The sequence below is a fragment of the Hipposideros armiger genome, unplaced genomic scaffold (assembly GCF_001890085.2).
Source record: "Hipposideros armiger isolate ML-2016 unplaced genomic scaffold, ASM189008v1 scaffold_194, whole genome shotgun sequence".
NCBI lineage: Eukaryota > Metazoa > Chordata > Mammalia > Chiroptera > Hipposideridae > Hipposideros > Hipposideros armiger.
In genome coordinates this window covers 1,588,938-1,606,083 of record NW_017731544.1, presented here as the reverse complement: position 1 = coordinate 1,606,083, position 17,146 = coordinate 1,588,938, and the positions used below count along the sequence as shown (strand labels likewise).

Here is a 17,146-nt window from a genome sequence, read left to right as displayed (position 1 = left end):
TCCTTTTGTTCTTCAGTCTAGTTGTGGAGGACGTCGCTTCACTGGCCCATGTTGGTATTATCATTGCGCTCTTCTCGGGTGAGGCAGTTGCTCGCCGGCCATTGGATGGCCGCTCACAGCCACTCACGGCAGCTCACAAAAGCCCACACCAGCTGCCAGCCAGCCCCACTGCAGCCTACACCATCGCCAGAGACTCATGGCAGCCCAGCTCCAGGTCGAGCTGTTGTTCGCCCTCTTAGCTGTAGAGGGCGCAGCGTCACTGGCCCTCACATGGCATCCGAATGGGGCCCTGCTGCTCAGAGCTGGCGTCCCAAGCCAATTCCTAACCAACTAGCCACTTGGCCAACCCCTGTGGACAGCTGGTTTTGATTATTCTCTCACGCCTTTCACACCTCAGGGCAAGAAAGGATTGATATTCTCTTTGCTCCGTGTGTCTCTTCAGACCATTACTCCCCAATGTTCTGGAGGGAAAAACTTTTAGATTCATGAAAATAAAATATACTCCCAGACTTTCCCAGGGTCTACCATCTCGTACGCCCAGCTGCTGCTCCCGGTTCATTGAAAATCTGGCCCCTGGCTCACGTTTCCCTCACCATTCGGAGTCCTCCATCCTACCAGGACATCCACCTCCAGACAGGACCGATGCACCTTGGTCCCTCAGGACCTTGACTGCTTATCACCAATGATCTTCTCCCTTTCATGCACTAACTGCCGTGGTTGACCCTGGACCTTGTCATCACTTGAAAAATTCCCTTTTCAAAATCACTTATTCAAGAATCCCTCTTTCTGACTAACCACAACTCACATGTCCTTCCCATTTCACAATGACCTCAGAGGCCCCACTTTTACTAATCAGTTTGCAGATCCTCTTTTTCTTCCCTCCCCTCCGTTTTTAAGGTTACATTTCCAAGCTCCTCATTTCAGTAACACTCCTGCCAACTCTACTCCATCTAGCAAGGCCCCAACCCTGGCCTAAGCTACTACTATCTGCTTTCTCGATGTCCGAGTGGCGCTGGAGAAAACCACAGCAGGGCAGTTTGGTATCACTGTAAATCCAGGTTCACTGGCCCCTCACAGGCCCTCACTACTACCCAGAAACCCTGGAACTTTTTCTATCTTTTTCCAGGTCAGCTTGGTCTCCCACTCTCCACAACTACTTCAAAGTGCCAACTCCTTCCCCTCAGTGTTCTGTCACTCCCACCAGCTGAAAAATGGAGCTGTCAGATGGGAATTCCCTCAGCTTCTCTCCACCAAACCCACAAGCCGATAGCACCCACCCTCTTACTCCCATACCTTAGGAGACACTGCTCCTCCTATCTAACGTTGAGTCTTCCACAGGCGCTCTGCAAACCACTCCGCAGCCCTTTCAAAGCCACTCTTCTTTAGGTTCCCTTGCTCCCCTCACATGGATCCTGCTTATCTATCTTTTTTTTTTAGCTGAGCCATCCTGCCGCCTGTTGGCAGCTCAGCGGCAGCTCAGCTCGGGCGGGCCTCGAACCACTGTTGCTCAGAGCTCAAACTCTCGAGCGAGCTCTTAACCAACTGAGCCACTCGGCCGGCCCTGCTTATCAATCTTTAAACCTGTTCAAGTCTCTCCATTTGACAGAGGATATCATCCCTGGCTCTCATATTCTCCTCCAGTTATCTCTCTCTGATGCTTCAGCCCTTCACAAACTCCTCGAAAGAAGTCAGTATTTTCTATTTTCTTCTCTCATTCCATATCCTCAGAGGGCCCAAGACTCCCTAGAAAGAGCTCTAGATAAGGACACCAGTGACCTCAATGCCTTTTCAGTATTTCTCTAACTCAATAGTTCTCAAATGGAGGCAATTTTGCTGCCTTCCCCCCCTCCCCCGGGGGATATTTGACAATGTCTGGAGATATTTGTTTGTCACAACTGGGAAGAGGGTCCTTTGCATCTTGTGGATAGAGGCCAGGGATGCTGCTAAACATCCTACAATGTACAGGATAGCTCCCTACAATAGAGAAATCTGGCCCAAAATGTCCCTGGTGCTGAGGCTGAGAAATCCTCATATGACTGAATCCCTACGCCACACCTGACACTAGTCAACACTTCATCAGCTTCCTGGCTGCTATCCTGCCATTCTCCAGATTTTCTTTCTGCTTCTCTGGTCATCTCCTTTTGCAGCCATCTACTGATTCCTGAGTCACTGCCCCTCATTCCTTGGAGATTTAAGCTTTGGCTCACTGTTACTTCTCCAATACATTACTCCTGACATAATTCTTGTGGATTTTCATATCCACATATGTGATCCTCCCAAGACCCTATCCTTCTAACTCTACCCTGCCTTAGCTGTTCATTCCAATATTCGTATCCCAGACCTTGTCTGTACTAGTTACTGTAACTCCTCCCTCTATTATCAACATCTGACTCTCCAACTACTGCCTCTTATTATTCCAGTTTACTTTCTCCAGTTTCACAACCTCAAAAATTATCTAACCCCACCAGAGTCTACGTCTATTGCCTCACCCTCCTCACGTCCCTGGGTCTTTCACGTTCTTGCAAACCTCCGGTAACTCTCTTAGCCTTGTCTTGCTTCACTGAACTTACTTGAAAAAAAAAACAACAAACAACAACCCTACAATAAGTGAAATCTAACTCTGCCTTTTCCACACCTGTTCCCCAAAGCTGGGCTTCCATGGAAAAGCACACAACCATCATGCCTACTAACCTCCAAGTGGGCTCTTTGGGCTGCCGGGCAATCGTATTACACTTCTCAGTGCGTTCACTCTCAGATGACCACCTGCTCCTCAATCTTCAGATCTCTTTATCTCTTTTCCTTCCTCAATCTTAGCTGATGTCCTGCTTCTCAATACACTGCTTCCCTCCTACTTCTAAGAATGAGCTGTTCCTACAACTACGGGAGGAGGCCGCCTCTGCCACTTATGGACCAGATTCCATCCCCTTCTTGACTCCTAAGGTGGCATTCCAGAAACTCTTTCCTCTCACTCCTGCATCATCAGATTTTCTCTCATTACTGCATTATATCCATTACCTTACAGTCAGTCACTCCTGCCATCTTAAAACCAAATTAAAACAAAACAAAACAAAAAACTCTTCATCCTAAACCCTTTCCAGATAATACCTCCTTTCTCTGCATTCTTGTTCAACAAAAACTTTTCGAAAATGTTATCTACATTCAATTCCTCTTCTTCCGTTCCATTCTGAATCCTCTCTAGCGAGGTTTTGGATCCCACCACTCAGCTGAGGCTGCTCTTGTCAAGGTCCCTCCATTTGGCTAAATCTAATCTCCCAACCTCATCAGCAGCCTTCAGTCATTTCCTTCTGCTTTCTTTCTTCATTTGGCTTTCAGGACTCTCCTTGTTTTCCTCCTACTTTTTCAGTCTCCTCTGCTGATTCTTCCTCATCTCCTTGACATGAGAACACTGGCGCCGTCAGGGCTCACAACAGGATTTCTTCCTTACTCGATCTCACTCACTCCCTTCCTTGCTGCTCTCCTTCAGTCCCACACCTTTAAGCACCATTTGCATGCTGACAACTCTCAGGTCCCTAGCTGGACTCCTCTCTAACTCCTGACTCCTATATCCAATTGTTTATCAACATCTCCACTTGGATGTCTCAAACTTTGCATATATAAAACAGACTTTTGATGTTCCTCTGCATACTCTCCCTTCCAACTGCTCCTTCCACCGTCTCCTAAATTAAAAACCTTGGAATCATCCTCGGCTGCTCTTTCTTGCACATCTCACATGTGATCTGTCAACAAATCCTACTGGTTCTACCTTCAAAACATACCACTACTGCCATAATTAACACTCAGGACCAAACCACCATCATCTCTCATTTGGGGTCCTGAAAAATTCAACAGGTCTCCATGCTTCTGCTCTTGTTTCTCCACAGTCTATACTCACCAGAGTCAACGTGGTCTCGTTATAACACAGGTCAGGTCAAGTCACTCCTCTGCTTAAAATCCCCAGTTTATCCTTGAAAGGCTTACCCTCAAATAACTTCCCAGCTCACTCAGGGCAAAACCAATGTGTTCAGAAAGACTTATAAAGTTCCCACTCTATACTATTCTCACCCTCTTTCATTCTATGTCAATCAGATTGGCCTCCTTCCGTTTCCTCAAACATATGACAAACTCCCATCTCAAGGCCACTGTCTATGCTATTCCTCCTGCTTGAAATATTCTCCCTCTAGATTTCCAAATAGTTTGCATCCCTGCTTTCAGGTCTCTTAACTTGTCACCTTCTCCGTGAGATATGCCCAGAGCACCCTATTTAAAACTGTAACCTTTCCCCACCTCCCCCCAAATATATGCATACAATCGTTACTTTATTTTTTCCTTAAGGATTTACCATCATGCCATGTACTTTATTCATTCTGTGTTTTATGTCTCTCTTACGAAAACGTAAGCTCCACAAGCACAGGGATAGTCTGTTTGTTCACTATAGTGCCTGCAATAGTAGACATCTAACACATATTTGTTGAATAAATACTTTAATTCTTTCTTGGGGATCACATATATTTCCACTGAAAGAAAATCAAATTTGAATTTCAGGGAACCAACAGTATTTTTCTACAAAGTAGTATCTTCTCTCAAAAAAGGGGGCAGTTACACAAAATCCCAAATGGGATAATTACTCTTCAGACCTCCTTCTTTCTGCATGATCATGAGTGCTAAACACAGGGGACATATATTTACTCCATGTTAATGCTCATTTTCCTGAGTCTATTTTTCTAGTTTAGTCTGCCTAAATTCTGTGGTTTCTCATCATCTTCCCTGATTGTCCCTATTGCAATCCTAATACTCTTTGGCCAGCCCACCCTCTTTATTATTTACTCCAAATTTGAAAGAAGATAAACAAAGGAAAACATCATTAGCTGGCATGAGACAAGAGGTGATAGGAATCTTCCTTCCTCTAAAAAGCCAGTAGAGTTACACATAAGCCTCAACTCGGGAAAGGCCAGCAAAGGGAATATTGATAGTGAGGCTCAGATCATAAAGCATAATTCCTTAGCCTTCTCTTTCCTTCCGTGGGTTTTTCTGCTGACCTCAGGCTAGTTTCTCTCCAGCTTGCTGCAAGGAGATTCAGCACTGTTAGATTGGCGTTCTTCCCCACACCCATCCGTCACCCCATGTGTAATCAGGCAATCAGGCCCATGTGAATCCCTGGGTTAGCACCACCAGAGGCAGGGTTTCTAGAAACAGTCTTGACCACTATCCAACCTTTGCTCCTACTAACCCCTCCAGACCCAGTTTTCTTCCCACTCCTTGAGACTTGGAATATACCTGGGGTCTGCTGGGCGAGGCTTGGCTGTTGAGTGCCTGGAGGGACCCCTCAGGTCACCTTAGCTCTTCACCAAACCTGAAAGCAGGGCACTGGGGGAGATGGATGCCTGCTACCATATTACAGAATAACCTGATGTATCGGCTCCATCGCCATGTGGATGGCTCCCCGTCCTCAGTTCTAACCAGGCTGCTAGCTTTGCCATCTCAAAGTCTGAACCTACGAGGTTATCTGTCTGGGTCTCGGAGACTCAGTCCCCAACTTCACTCTGGCCAATTCCCTTTCCCCGAGTATGACACTTGTCATGATGTACCTAATCTATTTTCGGGGTCCATATCCCAAAATGATGGTCACCAATCACCTGGTTCCAGCGCATTTGGCCATGCCACCATTTCCTTGAGTAGATCCCCCTTGAGCTAACTGTTTTGAAAATTATAATGTGATTAATTATAGTTTACCAACACAAAGGAACAATGTTAGAGGGAATAATGTTAGAGAAGATAACAATGTTAGAGGAAAAAAACAGCATGATGCTGTACCCCTTAAATGTACACAGTACTACACGTCAATCATATCTCAATAAAACCGGAAAAAGACCAGCATTGGAAAATGTTCAGGATAAAATGTTAAGTTAATAAAGCAGGTTATAAAACAGATTTTCACTGGGCTTGAAAAACAACCAGGACTGAGATGGTTTCCCAGCATAGTGAGATCACCAAGTTATTCTCCACAAGGTCAGCGCTTAGCCAGGTCCCTTTCACCCCACTGACACATCCATGTCATCGCAGAGGGGTCTGTGTCTAGTTCCAACATGTTTCCAGCTCCTCACAAGCTCTGGAGTAGCAAGAACGCATACAACTTGTAGCCACATCACCATTCACCCCTTTACATTTCAGCCTGGTTTGGCTAAACTCACTCGCCTGTCTGCAAAGTGGGGTGGGAGGTGGAGAAGGGCAGCACAGGTGCGCAGGTGACAGATCATCAATGAACAAATTCAGGAGGAGAACCAGTATGGACCCTGCTGAGAACAAGGTGGGACACACAGGGGGTTCACAACAGCATTTGTTACCCATGCTTTACAAAGAGTCTCCGGCAATATAGGCTTTGTCCGACTAGTCCCATTATAGACACCTGAGCTGTGAAGGAAACCTTGAATGTGCTTATCAAGCCAGTCACCATGGCTACTACACTAGCACTGCTCTCTTCAGCCTTGTTTCAAAGGAAAGAAAAACAGGAATTCTGAAGGAAACAAACTTAATAATGGTAAGCATTTTTGTTCTCTCTGTTGGCCAAGCTATATAAATACACTCCGTTGTACAAAAACACTAGGTTCTTGATCCTTCTAAAATCTGAACTATTTGAGGATAAGGGCTGAGTCAACATGGTCTATGCTTTGCTTTATTTCAGTTCAGCTCAGCAAACTGCTAGATGCAGAACAGAATACTGATTTTCCAGCTCCTTTTATTCTCTGTTTTCAATTTTGCTTTGCTGTTGGGTTCTCTTTACTCCCAGGTTCATACTGTCTCCCCTGTTTCTGATTTAAAAATTGGGGTTGGATCAACTTACCTGATTATGTCCTGGCATTTGCCCAGTCCACCTGCCTACACGATGAGCTACCCGTTTTCGCTGATGTTGTAAGTTTCTGCCTATAAAAATGGCTACCCTTAAATGTCACGCCTGATTCCCTTGAGTACCTTATTCTCAAGGCACCTTGTACACCTCCTGTTTACCACAGATATGGCAGTTTGGGAAATATGTTTACTATGGAACCAGAAGTACACAGGCTACAGTGATGCTGTGGAGAAAATACAAGCAGCTACATACATGTTACAGAGATGTAGCATGCAGTGAACATCACATGTGCACAAATCTATAAAGACCAGAAAAAAATCACAGATTCCTTCCTTCACATGGTGTGAACACACAATTAGAGAAAGCTAATAGCCAGGATAGAGAAATAGATATTAACCACATGTATAAGAAAACCATGATTACAGACTTCAATTCCACTAATGTTGTCTAGAGAAATGACTTTGGGTATTCTGAAATGAAAAACAAAAATATGGGGATTGAGCCTAAGAAAATCTCCTTTCAGCTTGAGTGTTCTCAGGCTCATAGTTGAGACAAGTCTCTCTAAACAGTAAGTATATGCTGTGATTTTCAAGTTCTGCCCCTGCTCATTCTAGCTTAGACTCACCAATCTTTAGACTATGAAAAGGGATATGTGGTAGACAAGAAGTTAACACTGAAGGTGGAAGGTTATCAGTGTAATTACCAGTGTAGACTGTCTGGGGCCAAGACACCACAGAGGCATGCCAATCTCAAACGTCATGATCTACTACAATCTGTTCTTGAGAAAAATACTCTTATTTTCACACAGGGAATTGGTGTGAACTATATATCTATTTAACAAGCACACCAACGCCTTGTTGCACACAGTTCTTTTTAGATTAGCTATATTGCAAAAGCAGTTAGAAAATAACAAGACCAAAAAGGGCTAGCTTAACTCCAATGAGTCTGTACCAAAATCATACTCAAATGTGAAATATCTGTGTCAGTTCTGCTCTGGGACTCTAACTGCAGAAATTAGAAGAAAAAAACCCCCACGAAACTGCTCTGCTACTTTAAGATGCAGGGATATTGGTGAGCATTCACAATTTTCCCTCACTGAAAATCTCATTGAATATAATAGGGAAGTCATTGAATACTATGCCTTTCTATTATATCCAAGTGATTTTCACAGCAGGCAATCTGCTAGTACACCACAGGAGCCCACACTTTGAAATAAAATGGCGTTGTGGATACAGTTTTATGTGTGATCCCTTTTCAGTCCAGAGCACTGCCTCGTTTCCTTCTTCTTGGCTGAATTGAGTGGGCAATCCATAAAGAGTGAGTGAGAAGAGGAAAAGCACAAAATGCGTTTTTTGTTTTTTTTTTGCCTTTATCAATAATACAATTGTGTGCTGCTAATTACTGGCATGGTGACTGTATATTACACTTTGAAAATAAATCAATAAAATATTTTTGCATTGCTAAAGTGCTAGACAAGCCGTTTGCAGCAGGGGGCACAAATCAGTAAATCTAGGTGGATTCTGGCATGTTTTTCCTACACAGCTGGTGTGGAATAGTATGGTACAGGCATCAGAGAAATACTTCTTCCTATCCTTCTCTTTAAATAAACCTAATATAAAATCTATTTAGCAAGGACATTCTGCACAAGGCATCCTATGTCCTTAATTTTCTTTAAACAAGGCATTAATAAAATCACAGTAGCATCTAATAAAAAAATTTAATTCCTTAAGGATAGGAACCATGGCTAACCTGTAATGAATCTAATTTAGTGAAAGCATTTAGTTCTCCTCTTGGTAGGAATAACCAATAGAATATTCCTCACCCTACAGGATATATCTATATGGGTTGTTATTACTGAAAGCTCCAGAATGAAGTGGGACTCAGACTGGTTAATGTACCCGTATGTGCACAGACAACAAGACTGGTTTCCAGAGTTACTGACAGCAGAAACTGATAGCAAGGTGATCAAAGAATGATGGCAGATATTCGAAAACATGATGCTATTTTATTGCAGAATGAGTTCCCATTTGCGGTTATAAGTAGCATGAAAATGAGCCTACAGAACATGATGCCAAGATGCTGTATAGTAACATGTTCCCCAAAGCACCAGAGCTTTGACCTCACAGTCACTGCCAGTGAGACCTGTGCCAGACCTAGAGCCCCTGCAGAAGAGAATCCATTAAAAGATGACCTTCTCCTCTGCTTTGTGAGAACCCTCTGGCTAACCAATACAGCTTTTTTTTTTTTTTTTAGCTGAGCCATCCCGCCACCTGTTGGCAGCTCACGGCTGCTCAGCTCGGGCTGGACTTGAACCGCTGTTGCTCAGAGCTCAAACTCTTGAGCGAGCTCTTAACCAACTGAGCCACTCGGCCGGCCCTTAACCAACACAGCTTTACGGTAGAGTAGCAGTACTCACAAACTCCGGGGACTGGCGACCATGCTGACTCTCCAAGGCTCCAAAACTGGAGACCATCATCTGGTCAAGGTTTTCCGACACTAAAAATAAACAAGCAGAAATAAAGGAAGCATGAAGTTTCATCGGCTCACATACATTTTTTGCTTTCAAATCAGCAGCACTGGCTTCCCAACTATATTTAGCATTTGTGGCACACTTACAGGTTTACATGACTTAAGACTTTCAGCTATCGGGGACAGGCAAAACTTACAGCGGCTCTTTCACCTACTGTCAATGTCATGCTTGTAGGATATGAGGTCTGAACATGCTCTCGGCTAAACCCACCATGGAAAATCATTTTCCATCTACATGGAAGGACAGAGGAACTAAATGGTATAAACCTCTAGCTAAAGAACACTTTTCCCCCCACTACATCTCAGAGAATGGATGCGGAGTCATTCTGGGGTAGCCATTTTCTGTGTCTAAATCTGATAGGAATATACTGGGGGATAAAATGTTCTGGTAGCTACATTAAGAAAATGAAAAAGAAAACAGGTAAAATTCATTTTAGTAATATGATCTATTTAACCTGATAGACTCCGGTTATCATTTGAACATGTATTCCATGTAAAAAAAAAAATTGTTAGTGAAATATTTTACCAGTTTTGGGCACTAAGTCTTAGAAAACCAATGTTTATATGTTATACTGAGAACACATCTCAATTTGAACTAGCCACATTTCAAAAGCTCAACGGCCATGTGTGACTAGTGGTTACTGTACTGGACAGCACCGCACAGCACCAGAGGGATAAAGGAACCGAATCCAGAAGGGGAGCTGTTGTGCAAGACAGTAGTCTCATTTTGTCAACCAGCTCCTGATAGGAATAAAAGGAACTGTTCCAGATTTAAAGATAGAGAGAACAAAACCACCATGTGCAGTGTGTGGTTCTGGATTGGATCCTGGCTTCAACAAACCAGGTGTAAAAGACTTAAAAACAAGTCGGGAACATTTGAATATTGATTAAGTTTTGGATTATATTAAGAAACTACTAATATTGGTAAGTATAACAATGCAATTTTGGCTGTGTAGGAAATAAGTTTTTAAATAAATAAATATTCTTAAATATTTAAATATGTTTAAATAAAGATTATTAAACATTCAAATACATTTAAATCAATATTCTCATTTATCAACAGATCCAATCTCTTCAAGAAATCAATGGCATGGAAAAGGCAGACTGTTAGAAATTGAAAGAGCCCCAAGGAACATAACTCCAATGTGTGCTTTTTCCCGCACCTCCAAGTAACTCCATTCTGACACCATCTATCTGAAGACAGCATCAGATTCCACTGGTTAAGGGCTCAGTCCCACAGGCTGCCTCTACTTCCGATGCCAAAAGAAAGTCCAGATTGTCGCCTGTGCTTCTGGTAACTGGCTATAAATCAGAGGTTCCCATCACCCTCCTTGGGTTTTATCAATATTCCAGAATGGCTCATGAAATTCAGAGAAACATTTATTTACATTTACCAGTTTATTATAAAGGGTTGAAGGGGTTCAGAACAGGCCTCCCTACGATGTGCCATTTTGACATGAGGATTACTTTGAGTTAAAGGTAACTGAGACCCTTCAGGCTCAAGGGAAATTTTTACCTCTCATCAAAAAAAAATTAAGTCGAGGGCCTTACCCCTAATAAGAGTTATCACCAGAAATAAATTTTTATGACCTATCTATGTGACAGGACACACCTAATAACTGAATATCTGTTCTTCTTATCGTTCTATGAATGACCTTCCTCCCCTCGCAAGTCTTAGGCCCCTATCCCATTCCTTGCTCAGTACAGTGTAGTATTTTATATATATGTGTGTATGTGTATATATATATATATATATATATATATACATACACACATATACATACACATATATATCTCATTTTACCTCTTTGTTTTTGAACTTCTCATGTATGTGAGGTTCCTGTATACACAAAATTAAATTTGTTTTTCTCCTGTTAACCTGTTTCATGTCAAGTTGATTATTAGACCAGCCGAAAGAACTTCTGTAGGGTGGAAGAAAAATTATTTCTCCCCAACAGGGTGTTACAAAGGGTATTATAAGGAACACAGATGAAGAGCCAGATGAAGAGGTATGTAAGACGGTGCATGTGGGGAGAGGCGCAGCGTTTCCATGGCCTCTCCTAGTGTGCCTCTCTCCCCACATCTCCCCGTGCTCACCAACCTGAAGCCTTCCAAACCCTGTCCTCTTAGGGTTTTATGGAGGCTTCATCATTACATAGGCATGACTGATTGATGGTCACTGGCCATTGGCAACTGATTTAACCTCACCCCATCCTCCCCTCCAAGATCAGGGGGGTCAGACTGGAAGTTTCAACCCTCTAATCTTGGGGTAGGTTCTTCTGGCAACCAGCTCCCAACCTTTGGTTACCAAGGGGCTTTCCAAAAGTCACCTCATTAACGTAACAAAAGGCATCTTTATTCCTCTCATCCCTTTGGGAATTCCTAGCGTTTTAGGAGCTTTGCCAAGAACCATGGAAAACCAAATATATATATTTCTTAGTATAAATCACAACACCGAAGCAGACATTGGCAATATATGGCATTCAACCAGATCCTAACTTGGACAAACCAGCTATGAAGAACATATTTATCCAAATCAGGGCACTTGAATATGGAATAAGCATTACGTTATGTTAAGAAATAGCTTTTACTTTTATGAGGCATGATGTTATCTTAGCTTTGTAGTGACTTTTTTTTTTTAATGCATACTAATTTTAAAAAATCCATAAAGGCTTTTGTGAAAGAAAATCTGGGTTCCTGTGGATCCAGAAAAACTCCCTTTAGTGATGCAAAAGAAAGCTGGGCATCTATGGGGAGACTCACAAGAGATCTCTAAGTGATTGTTAAGAAAACCAAAATATCAGCCAACAACTCAGCGACCAAATACTTAGGTTTGGCACATCACTAAGAACCATCCCGTACCTGGATTAGACTTTAGGTTCACTCAGAGTCTTGTCCGCTAAACTCGTATCATTGTACACCTAGGAACTGAAAGGGAATGACAACACGAACAAGTGATGCTAACTCTTTCGAAAAACTGAGTTCCTGACAGGACCCCTATATGGGAACCAAAGCAGAAACAGGAAACAGATGAGAGGAGCCAAGGCTGCAGATCCGCAACCAAAGCAGAAGTTACGGCGCTTGCCTCTGAGAACTCCAGGAGCGAGTCTGTTACACCTAGAGAACTGTACTGTCATGAGCTGATTATTTCCAACATCACAACAACAGTTGTCCAAGATAATTACATTCTTGCAGACCACCTTTAAAACTTGCTAAAATATGTTTATGCTAATGGCTAGAAGGGTGTGTTTTGGTGTTTTGCATCTTGGTTTACATTAGAAAGAAAAGGCCTAACCTTTTTATAGCCTTTAGATATTGAAGAAATTTCACCTGTGGTATTTATGATACATTATTTTTTGGGCAAAACTAGCAAGTCAATGAAACAATACTGCAGATATATATCTATATCTATATAGATATATAGATATAGATATATATTTTTAAAGATTTTATTGGGGAATTGAAGGAGGGGAACAGCATTGGGGAATCGGGGAAGGGGAACAGGCAAGTTGCTGTCCTTTTGTTCTTCAGTCTAGTTGTGGAGGACGTTGCTTCACTGGCCCATGTTGGTATTATCATTGCGCTCTTCCCGGGTGAGGCAGATAGGTTGCCGGCCTCTGGATGGCCGCTCACAGCTGCTCTTGGCAGCTCACACCGGCTGCCAGCCACACACGGTAGCTTATGGCAGCCCACTGCAGCAGGGGCTGCAGCCTACGCTGTCGCCAGCGACTCACAGCAGCCCAGCTCCAGGTTGAGCTGTTGTTCACCATCTTAGTTGTAGAGGGCAGTGTAACTGGCCCCCATGTGGGATCTGAACCGGGTCCTGCTGCTCAGAGCTGGCGTCCCAAGCCAGCTCTTAACCAATGCACCACTCGGCCGGCCCTGCAGATATATTTTTTAAATGAGGACTGTAAATCTGATGGGGCGACTTGACTTTCGCATTTTACCTTGATTACATTATCATTAGATGCCCAATTTCACTATTATGTATCTGGGGTCAACAGATGGGACAGAGCTGATATTGTTGATTTTTTTTTTTAATGAAAGGACAGTCTTAAAAAAAAAGTGTGCATTTTACCTAAACACAGAGGAGAAAAAAGATGCATCACCCAGATGTTCTATCGAATTAAAGGCATCTATGCAGCTTGAGAAAGTTTGTGAAAGAAAATACGGAACTATTTATAATTTTCATTATTCTGCTGGTAATGCAAGCTAATAGACTCACTGGTTAACGCCAACACAAAGTTGAAACTGTAAATTTGAGTGAATAAAAACAGAAACGGCTTTATCGAATCATCATCTAGCTAGGACAAAGCTGTAGCCGCTGCTCTCATGACCTAATATAATATTGATTTATGATGCTAATATGGTAATTATACTTCCACTACTGAAAGGCTCCAGTTACTGTTGGATGTTTTCATTTCTGATCATCTAATATAACTGAAAAGGTTCATTTCTCAGCAAAAATAAAATAGTCAAAATCAAGGTGACACTTTGAGGGCTTTTTATTAAAATGGGGGCATAATCAAGAAAAAACACTCTAAAAAGGTAAAAATGTTAATTTTATTTCCTTCTTCCTATAAATCATGTTTTAAAATGTAATATTTTGAAATGTAACTTTACTACTGTCACAATGTATTCCTTTATACAACCAAGGTACCACGATGAGTTAGGTATCATGATTAGTTCATTTCACTTTGGCACTTGGAATATAAAAAAGTATTCGAGACCTCTATGTTATCTGTTCATCCAAAAGCTGATTAGAGAACTGAAAACTAATTATCCTATTATAATATGATGAAAAATCTTTGGTATTGACATCTCAATGGAATTTTGTATAGAAGCACAATGAAAGCTCAACTGAAAGTCAGGTTCAACAAACATTCATCGCCTAGTTTATATCAGAAACTGGCCAATTAAAAAAAGCCATTATCTATAATTTTACAACTTAAACAATCTATTATTCATCAGAAAACACAAAATGACCTTTCAGGAAATTCATGGGTAAATACCAAAGTGCCCTAGCAATAAAAGTAATCAGAATTACGCATCCACATTTTATCTAACTTATAGCACCAGCATGGAGGTGGCTGGGTCCAGCTGACGTATTTACTATGGTGGTTGGTTGCCAATGAAATGGTCAGAGATACAGTGAATATATGAGGGGCAGCAGGTAAAAACAGACTGGGGCCTGGTGCAAAAGGCACTGGGTATGGCTTAAGGGGATTGACTGTTCAAGTCGGGATTCTGCAACTTAGCTGCTTGATCCAAGGTAATAACTTATCCTCAGTTTATTTATCTGAAGCTGGTAATAAAATTACTCTCCCTGGTTATCTGATGGGGTTGTGCAAAGGATACAAATGACAGGTCAAAAGCATGTTGTAAAAAAATACAGCACTATATAAATATAAGTTTATGTACACAGACCCAGAGATATAAAAAAATGTAAACACAAATTTCCTGAATGTGTTTTTTTGTGCCTGGCACTTTCAAATGTCTGATTTTATCTAATTCTGTTTGCATCCTTGTTTTCATGGATGATGAAAAATTCAAGGTTATTAGTTGCCTGAAGTCTCAACCACTAGAAGAGACATAATAGGAATCTGCATCTGTCCAATTCCAAACTTTTTCAATACAATAATTTGTCTTTTGAGCTGCTGTGAATAATACCAAGGGGTCCTTGATGCTAAATATAAGTTGATAAGGAATTAAGATAGTATTGTAAGTATAAGTTTAAAAAAAATTAAGTTAAAAAAAATTAACAACAGGTAACATATCTTGAAAAACAAATAATGATAGAACAATGCAGTGGAATTTATTGATATAACGGTCACAAGTAGAAGAGCTAGCGGAAAAGCTCCACAAAATAAATAAATAGATACAATATTCTGGCAAATGGCTAAAGACATTCATGGGCCAAGGATGGAGTTAGGTGATAGGAGTACAAATGCCAAGATGAAGGAAGTATAGAAGCTGTCCTCAGGAATTCCATGACCTAGCAAATGTACAACTAAAGAAATGTCCAAGGGATGGCCCGTATCACCTTAGGAATGAGGATGTATGAGTATTCACATATCCAGGTTGGGCAGATGTCTAATGATGTGCCAGGCAGTCCTGTATCTGAAACTCTCTTCTCCTATAAGTCTCTGAAAACTGGTCTCAGCATACACACACCTGATGTTTGACTTGGATGCCAGTACCTGCCAACCACCATTCTTAAAGAAACCACACACCTGAGCCACAATTTCCTGTCCATCCATAATTTCCAGATATTATGTGGGTCTGCCCAGTCTCACTCCCCATGTCACTTACAGCTGAGTGTACCCCTCAGGTCCTACGTCATCCTGTGATATTGGTCTCCAGGTTCCAATATCTCTTTCTCTGGCCTTAGTTTAGCAGGATCTACTGCATTTTGGTGAGAATAGGAAAAAAACCTATTTCACGTATTATTGAGAGGTTGTAAACCTGCAGATTATAGGCCTTATAATGTTAAACATGATTCTGAATTCTAAAATGGGGCCAAAGAGTCAATATTAATGAGAAGAATAATGAAACATAAAACACAAAGACCAGAGAGTTTTTTGCAAGGCTCAGACAGCTGTGTTTTACCACACAGGGCAATGGACTGGAATTATAAGACCTCTACACAGTATAATCCTGTGGCTTCAGGCACATCACTTAACTCTATTTCTCAGTTTCCTCATCCATAAAATGCAGATTATAATACCTACATCAGAAGGCCATTGTGGAGAATAAATTAACTGACATATATAAAAGTGACTGGAAAACTGTTATATATATATATATATATAGTTATATATATATAACTATATATATATATAACTATATATATATATTGGCTCATATTACTTTTTTACCTCAATCTTTAATAAATTTGGGCATCCTTAATCTTGTTAGGCGCTATTTTTTACCTTGACTATCCCTGCCATTCATTCCCCTTTTGAATAATAAGTTAAAACATAAAAAAGATAACATTAATTCAGCATTTTTTAATGACTTCAATGTCCTAAGCACTCTTGTCTACTACTTTCAATAAAAAGAAATGTGAATCAGGAAATGTTTCCTCTTTTCTGAATCTGTATGGATCAATCTCTGACCCCAGCTTGTTGCTGGCATATAAATTCAATGACTGTAATATTTAAATGGAAAAAAAAAAGAAAAGAAAAAGAGGCTTTCTCCTCTAATCATTTCTGGAATGCAAATTTCAAGTTGATGATTTCCATTAGAGTTCTCTGTTTTTCCCATTTGAGAAAGACAAAAGTGCTCTTTGTCACTCTAGAAAAGTTACTCGTGTTCTTTAGTTCCTCAGAATGCAACTGATTAATAATTACCCATATAGTAATAAGGAAGTTTTTATACTTCCAGAAACCTATTCTAGTGGGCCACACTGAGATATGTCCACACACACAAAGGAGGCTAACAATAGTGTCCCTTCACAATAATATTCTACAAATATTTGGATACTATTTACAAAAAGGAGGGGCTCAATTTTTCCTCCACCCTGACCACTGTTCCCACACACATCAAACAGACACATGCTCCTACCCAAGCACAAAAGTCTCCACACAGCAGAACCAAAGGGCGACAGTTCAGTGAGTCCCTTGGGCATCTCACCCTTCCAGCCCTATCCTAAGTGGTTACTCTAAGAATTTCTTCCATCCACCAATAACAACACTATCCCCAAGAAGATTTCCGGTAAACACAATTATCTCCATCTTATTACATTTCCAGTGATGTTTAGTGTTGTTTCAG

The 17,146-nt window shown here is 41.3% G+C and overlaps 1 protein-coding gene across 1 annotated transcript in view; it reads right to left on the bottom strand.

Annotated features, from left to right (window-relative positions):
- The window catches only part of ANO6 (anoctamin 6), a 194,864-nt gene that overhangs the window by 114,097 nt on the left and 63,621 nt on the right, over positions 1-17,146 (bottom strand). The window contains exon 3 of the mRNA XM_019653066.1: positions 9,261-9,340. Within this exon, the coding sequence (XP_019508611.1) occupies positions 9,261-9,340 (80 nt within the window). The remainder of the gene's footprint in view (positions 1-9,260; positions 9,341-17,146) is intronic.